Here is a 7,767-nt window from a genome sequence, read left to right as displayed (position 1 = left end):
CGATTAAAAACAGCAGCATCCTTTTTTTGTATGCCTAAAACGACAAGATGTAGCACAGCATTGCTTATGCGGTAGTAATCATCACCAACTGACGTGCAGTAGTCCTCTTCTCACAGCCCACGACTTCCCGAAAGAGACGCTCTTGATCTCCCCTAAGACTAACAATGCAGTCTCGACTTTCTCATCTTCGCCGTGTCGCTACTCAGCTTTCACATCACCGCCATGCCACCACTCTTTCGGTTCCCACCACAATGGCCCACGATCCGGCCCGCAACTTCTTCCCCCTTTCTTCTCCCGCAAGCAAGGACACACCCGTTCTTCTGTTGAAGGGAGACACCGATACCATTGGCCGAGAGGTCACAGAGTCACTCGCCGAAATTTTCAAAGCCGCCAATGTACCAGTCTCCTTTGTCTCCCCGAAGGTTGACCCCAGGGTCGATGGCGGACTTACTCAAGAAGTCATCGATCTCTTCGCGGAAACAAGAGTTGCTGTGAAAGGGCCGTATTTCACACCGCTCGGCACAAAAGAAACAAGTATTAATATTCAGCTGCGAAAGTCTTTTGACCTTTTTGCAAATGTCGTCCATGCGTACAACATTCCCGGAATTCAAACCAGGCACAAGGATATTGATGTCGTCATGATTCGCGAGAATACTGAAGGCGAGTACTCGGGTCTAGAGCACAGCGCTGTGCCTGGTGTCGTTGAGAGTTTGAAAATCATCACCGAGGAGAAGAGTACTCGTATCGCAGAGTATGCCTTCCAATATGCCCTTGCCAACAATAGAAAGAAGGTCACCGTAGTTCACAAGGCAAATATAATGAAGAGTGCAGACGGCCTGTTCCTTGAGTGCTGCACAAACGTTGCCAGCAAGTATCCTTTTATTGAGTTTGAATCCATGATTGTGGACAACACGTGCATGCAGATGGCTTCGAACCCGCAGCAATTTGATGTCATGATTTTGCCAAATCTGTACGGCAACATTGTCACAAACATCGCCACTGGTCTCGTCGGTGGACCGGGGCTCTTCCCAGGCGCCAACATAGGCATTAGCGGAGCCATATTTGAGCAGGGAACTAGACATTCGGCTCGCTCCCTTGCTGGCCGACAAATCGCGAATCCCACGGCCACCATCATGGGCGGAGTGCTGATGCTCAGGTATCTCAAGTTAGAGGAGCGCGCGGAAGCGATTGAGAAGGCCGTCATGAGCGTGTTCGCAGAAACAGATATTCGAACTCGCGACGTGGCCGCGGAAGGAGCTGCAGCTGCGTCAACATCCGAGTTTACTGATGCCGTTGTTGCTGCTCTCAAGAGTTCTTCGTAGAATGCTGGGTACATGACGACCTTTTTTGGATTCGCAAGTTTTGGAGGCCTTTGCCTCACATGTCAAGGCGACATCAAGCTCTGTTATTAAGAGGATTTAAGGATTACTGTTACACTTTACAACGTTGCACCCTCGTCTAACATGAATTAAATCAGATACTCTGTACCCGTGAGGAACATCATCCTCCCAGCGAGTCTGCAAGACTTGTCAAGGATTCAGCGAGGTCTGGATCCCCGCATCGGGCAACTACTTGATCGATGACTCCTGGCAACTCTGGTGCGACTCTCAGCAGGCCTTGCTTATCTATTTCGACCAGTACTTGCAGTGCTCCAATGCCTGCTTCCATATCAGCGACATCGTCAACATCGAGGGCGGCAATGGACTCTGAAAACGCGGCAATGGCATTCCGGTCGTCAAGTAGATCTCGCACAAACTCTTCATTTCCCGTTGCCCTCGCATGTTGCATGAAGAACCTGGCTCGTCTCCTTACCAAAATGTTATCATCTGCGAGAAGACGCCGGAGAGAGATAGTGCCTCCCAGCTCTGCAAAGCGTTCTCGAATCTCCTTTGACGAATTTCTCAACAAGGCCGATGACGCCATGACAGCCTTCGCCCTCACCTTTGCGTTGAGGTCTAAGAGACATTTTGCCAAGACTTCATGTCCATCTCGCTGCATGAAGACATCTTTCACCTCTTTCAAATCCTGCAGAGCAGAGCCGAGGGCCCAGACAGCGGCAGCGCGAACTTCAGGTTCATCTGCTGCGGCACAATTTAAAATGGGTTGCAAAGCCCCAAGTTTATCGATGTTGATAGCATAATTCAAATCCACAAACATCTCCTCCAAGCCTTCTAATGCCTCGACTTTCTCCTCTGCGGTGAGCGGGTTTTTCTCGTCCGTGAGCATGGCGACGACACGTTTGACATCGGCAAACATATCAGGGAAAGCTGCGTCGAGCCATTCGCGATCGGCGGCAAGTTGCTCTTCGGTTTTCTCAGTCGCTTTGTCGCCTGATGAAGCCTGCTCCGGTTTCGTAGTGTTCGCTGTACTCCATTGCAGGAATTTGTTGAGCGAGGTGATATCATTGCCGGAAATGACACCCTGCGCTTCTTTTTCTGTCCGGGCCTTCTGCAAGGCTTCCAATGCTGCTGTGGCAGTCGAATTTGCGGACACGGGCTTACCTTGTTCCATCGAGTCTCACGAGATGGGCGCGAAGCGAAAGCAGAGCAGGATGAACAAGTTCTTTTGTGTTGCTTCGGTTTGTGGGAAATGGGGGTAAACGATAAAATTGCTCGTTTCGTCTATGCGAAATTGCAGCGGGTGCAAGAAGTTTCGTGCGATGCCAAGGACGGCGCGGTACGGAAGCTAAAGTAGTGTGTTGATGCGATGAAGGGACGCTTCGGGTGTGATCCAGAAACCTCTGCGTTGTGGTTCTTAAACGTGTCAACACGTCCCCAAATGTCATAAATTTCAGAAAAATTATTTATTGCTGAGAGAAAGGCTGCGCCGTTCTTTATAGAATCAAGCAGCGCTGGCAGTCTCATATTTGCAACCCTTCCAGTCTTCTCTTCCTCACTTGCGACCCGCGACCTGAATTCGGAGCTCTTAGTGCGTTTATGTCGCACAGTAATAACGTATCACAACAACGACCCCGAATATTTGATCTCTGTCAGAACGATGTGCGCTCTTGGTTTTCGTTCCTTTCCAGTCCAATAAGGGGATGCTGTTCTTGAGATATGAGGACAAACGTAGAGTATGGCTCCGCAATACACAAATGGCTAAACACCACATCCAAAGAAGAAAAGCAGCCGAAGTCTAGTCTTGTTGTTATCGACGACCTGCGGAGGGATGTTTTCCACACCGCCCACCTTCCCTTCTCTCCTCTTGACACCTGGTTGTGTTCTGGCAATGCGGACAGCTTCCCCTCCACTGGTCCTTGATCAGATGCATCTTCACGTGTAAAATCATGTCAGGCTTCCCCCCTTCGCCATCCCAGTTGTCTTGGGGCTGAAATGAGGCTGTTCCTCGCACAGTAGCAAAGCGGCGACGGGAGGGCTGGCCACTACCTCCCTCTCGCTCATGTTTCGTCTTATGCGCTCTCTCGTAGCTCCCCTCCCGCTCGCGCCCCTTCGGTTCCCTGTGCTTTGGGCCTGGTGATGGCGACCGAGGCATTACTTTCGGAACGCTCGGCATCCTGCGGACAATATCTTCATCGGGCTGGGAGTGGTGGGAAAATTTCGCTTCTTGACGCGCCGTGTCTGGTAGGCTTGATGAATGCACGTTCCACAATGACCTCGTTGAAGTTGATGGCCCCTCAGGTGTTCCACAGACTGGAGCGAAGCCTTCATCTGCACCCCATCTCGTCTTCTCAAACGAGACATGGGTGTTTGGGTCGAAAGAGTGAGAGTATGTTCTTGGAGAGCGGTCACGCCCCGAGGGCGAATGAGTGTTGGTTATCTGATTATACAGTGCGACGTAAGCGTGGGAGTCACAAAAAACCCATTGATGTGCCGTGCGGTAGTGGTTTGTTGAAGTTGCAGGCCTCAAGTTTGCCTATCGCAACACAAAAACTGCACAGCAAGAAAAGCAAGAGAGACAGAAAAAACCTTGTCTGCCTTGCAGTCAATGCGCGTTGCGATGCCCATATGCTGCTCCACCGGCTTTGGAACAACCTCTGATTAGCTCCATCGGCAGAACTTTTCCTGCACTGCCCATACCAATGCAGAGGAACGAAACTGGCGGGCACTGATCACATGAAGCTGAGTAGCTGATTGTTCTCCACAAAACACAGATCAAAGACGAGATGGGCTAAAAGCGAAACAACACAAGCCGCCTATCACACGAAAGTGTGCTTCACATGCATCACCTTTCAATCCCCAGGGGTGTACTCTACGTGCGTAAATATGGTGTTGCCGAAGTAGGTCATGTGCTGGCTCGGAAGACGCGTAAAGTCGGGACGTGGCCATGCATGCGGCGACCCTTGCAATGGGAAAGGTAGATGAAGGGTGGCAGATGACGTGTCCGGGAATTATTTTGTGTCATTGAAGCGTCTTGTGAATGTGTTGTTGTGAGTCAACGGAAGGGGTACCGCTGTACCGCAGCAAAAATGAAAAAGAGGTGTGTTGCACAGAGGATGTCCAGTTGTTCGCTTTGTCTTTGTTGGTATCTACTGCAGCAGCTTTCGACAGGCTTCTGACTGTGCCATTTTGTTGAAGACAGACATCACTTCTGGTTGTTTTTACGGTGCAAATGAAGGACTGTTAAAAAGACAGGGGGGAGGGAGGGGCAGCTAAGAGAAGTGTTGCTATTCAAGTGCAGTCACATTGCTGGCGGCACAGTCAACCTCCAATGGTCTTTAATCACCGTGCTACAAACTGTTACAGTACCCTGGGTACCTTGGAGTTAGTGATTATACACTGAGTGAGGCACGAGTACAGTATGTATCATACAGTACCCAAGATTAGGTCTCCTTCCCAATTATTCACATCTGTAGTCTCGTGCCGCTGTGACCAGCCTGGAGGCCCAGCTCCTCCCTGCGTGGCTCCAAACAATTTTGGTGATGTTGGGATGGTTTAACGGAAGAGGGTAACGTATCGTGTGACGAGGGTTCGGGATTGGTATTCCGTATCATTCCATCATGGCAGAAGAGGAGGAGGTGTCCCAGCTGCAGACGATGCAGCTGGTGTCGTCAGTCGAGAGCGGAACAACAAGGAGATCTCAACGGCGCTCTGACAAGGCGCACTGTCGTATGAAGGTTGTGTGTCGTATGAAGGTTGTGTAAGGGTGATGACGTCTTCTCTTCTTGGGAGAATTGATGAATACTTCTTTTTAGAGGAGGGCTCCCTTCCACGCGCCCAATCCCGCTCTCCCAATGAATGTCGTTCTCCATCTATTGGGTGCGCTGCTGCAAAAGGTTCTGCCTCCTCCGGCGCTGCTGCTCTAAGGCATGGATGATGCATCCGCCGCGCATTGCATGTCTGCTGTCGAGGAAGAGGCGAGCTTGAAGACTCTATTCGAAGGAAAGTTTTGTCCCGCTGGCTTCAAAGTGACCCAGGCAGGTCGTTACAGAGGCGCCACGGAAACTCGCCACATGACCGAAACAAATTTCCTACTGGGACACCGCCGGCGGAAGCGAATCATTCACGTGCAACTCCCACGGTTCTATTCTGAGAATTTCCGCAGTTGGCGAAAACCAAGTTTTGTAGAAAGTTGTCACCCCCTCTTCTCCTCGCAACCGAACCTTGCAGGACGTTACGCACCAGTGCTTATTGTGTTTGTTGCGACGACTACAGGAGTCCACGACCACAGCGAGACGTATTTGTACCGTTGTTTCAAATATGTGCTTGCTTGACCACGTGTCGACGTGCACGAATCAACGGCCTCCAATGGAGCATCCAACGATGACTTCCATTGTCACCAGCAAGCCACCCCCTCGTCAACATGGTAAGTGTTGGTGGCAACACTTCCCGTGCTCGTCTCCTAACTCTTGCATGGTTTCGGCCCTCCACCACTGTACCGTACTCACTCTCGTAGACTATCTTCACGCATGAACCTGTTGCACTAGGCTGTGTATGGGAATTTGCCAGTGCCACGGATCGTCATTCCATCCAGAATTGGCTGCTGGTGACAAGCACATGCTTGTCATCGCCTGCTCAAAGGAACGAAACACCGTTACATACATTCATATATGCTCAGGTTTCGTACCCCCTTGAACTTGTTTCAAAACTGCTCGCATCTGGATTGTCAATCAAGCAGCAATCGGCAAACATGTAGAGCACAAGGGATGCCACTCCTCATCATATTGTTAGTCTTTTACGTCATCACCTTGGCGTCAGCAATTCTTGCAGCATTACACCGCGGGTAATTGAGCAGTCCAAAGAGACCACAAGGCCTCAGCAGTTCCACACCGCCAGTTTCTTACGTAGGTGTAACGCTCGTTACACCTTCCAACAGAAAGAACAAGAGCAAGTGGATTACGAACTGAACCTTCGCTCATCCTTGATGTTCTCGAAGCAGACCGCTTCTCTAAACTGGATTCCAATCAGAGCTTCGTTCTTTCTTGTTTTTGAACCTATCCAACAAGTGTTCTATATTTGCACCGACCTAGCTAGAAAGCACTCTTGGATTGTCATATGAGCGAGAATCGCCGTCTTACTGCAAGGTACCGTTTGTTTTGTACTCTTCTGACGTCCACAATTGCCACACATGGTCTAAACTCTTTTTGTGACACGGTATTGTTTTCAATTAACACAACGGGCAAACAACTGACAACGAGGAGGCATATCTCACGCAGCAATCCCCCCATCTCTTCCGAGGCTTGAATATCTTGGCGCATTATCGCCCCTTCTGCATCATACTTGCATTTCTGTGCTTCACAACATGCGTTCTCTTTCACTGCTTATGGTTTCAACGTAAATCAGTATGCGTTGGCTTCTGATGCTGCTTGCTGCCAAGACAGTTTATCTCTCCTTCAGTTTGACTTCCAGCCCTCTTCGGTATATAAGAAGCGGCGAGATGTCATCACCGACACACTCCGACCCATCACAATCTTCACCTCTTCTTCATCTCCTTTGCTTCTAATCGAACTTGCGCCAAACCCTCATCGCTATTTTCTTTTCAACCAAGAACATATCCACCATGCACGGAGCCAAGTTCAACCTGTCCCTCATTGTCCTCATCGCAGCTTTTGGGTTTGCACTGGTCACAGGGGTGGCGGTACCTAGATTCACTAAGCCCGATATGCCAAAGGTGGCGAAGGCTGCGGCCAGAAGCTCGCATTTTCAGCATGATGTCCGGTCTACCGAATTACCCAAGGCTGCACGCTACAGCAGCTCATGTTCTTGCCCGTGCACTCGCGTATGTCCCAGAGTGGAAAGAGAATTCCAGCCATGCTACTGCCCTTGCTCCGTAGATTGCAGTGCTTCAAGGAGCTGATGATGATTTCCATTTTTGTCTCGCCATGGAATGTGAATGGCAGCGTCCCTTTTTAACTCAGCTGAAGAACTGAAACATCCTACCAATAACTGTCATGCGCGAGTGCGCTTTGAACCTCCCGTACAAACTGGAGGCCGGCAATGACAGTGTAACTCTGCTCTAGTTAACATAACCTTTAATATTAAACTTCGCAGTGACTTTGCAACCGCGCTACAAACCTCTATCACATCTTTAGACCAAAAGGAGCCCCGCGACTTATACTCTATCCGCCACTCCTCTCAGCTTGAGTCGAAACCCGTGCGTCCGCAGAAAAAAATCGACCGAGCTTGAGCATCATCCACATCACATCAAACTACGCACACACCCGAAACCGACTTGACCGCGGGCGTTTTACGCTGCAACCACACACACACACACACACACACACACACACACACACACACACACACACACACACACACACACACACACACACACACACACACACACACACACACACACACACACACACAC

General features: G+C 50.1%; 4 protein-coding genes; 1 reads left to right on the top strand and 3 right to left on the bottom strand.

Annotated features, from left to right (window-relative positions):
- The first annotated feature begins 164 nt into the window (after positions 1–164).
- On the top strand, positions 165–1,322 carry CHC_T00009162001 (Isocitrate dehydrogenase, NAD-dependent). Its single transcript, XM_005711467.1, has one exon. It carries the CDS (start codon positions 165–167, stop codon positions 1,320–1,322), a length of 1,158 nt encoding a protein of 385 aa, XP_005711524.1.
- A 102-nt stretch (positions 1,323–1,424) lies between these two features.
- On the bottom strand, positions 1,425–2,785 carry CHC_T00000982001 (hypothetical protein). XM_005711466.1 is given in 2 exon segments: positions 1,425–2,497; positions 2,498–2,785. 1 exon segment carries the CDS (start codon positions 2,783–2,785, stop codon positions 2,498–2,500), a length of 288 nt encoding a protein of 95 aa, XP_005711523.1. The 3' UTR covers positions 1,425–2,497.
- A 2,170-nt stretch (positions 2,786–4,955) lies between these two features.
- Positions 4,956–5,279, bottom strand: CHC_T00000981001 (hypothetical protein). The gene has a single exon (XM_005711465.1). It carries the CDS (start codon positions 5,277–5,279, stop codon positions 4,956–4,958), a length of 324 nt encoding a protein of 107 aa, XP_005711522.1.
- Positions 5,280–5,860: 581 nt separating this feature from the next.
- On the bottom strand, positions 5,861–6,001 carry CHC_T00000980001 (hypothetical protein). Its single transcript, XM_005711464.1, has one exon. It carries the CDS (start codon positions 5,999–6,001, stop codon positions 5,861–5,863), a length of 141 nt encoding a protein of 46 aa, XP_005711521.1.
- Positions 6,002–7,767: the final 1,766 nt, after the last annotated feature.

The sequence above is a fragment of the Chondrus crispus genome, genomic scaffold, assembly GCF_000350225.1.
Source record: "Chondrus crispus Stackhouse genomic scaffold, scaffold_736, whole genome shotgun sequence".
Taxonomy (NCBI): Eukaryota; Rhodophyta; class Florideophyceae; order Gigartinales; family Gigartinaceae; genus Chondrus; species Chondrus crispus.
This window is presented reverse-complemented; position numbering and strand designations above follow the sequence as displayed.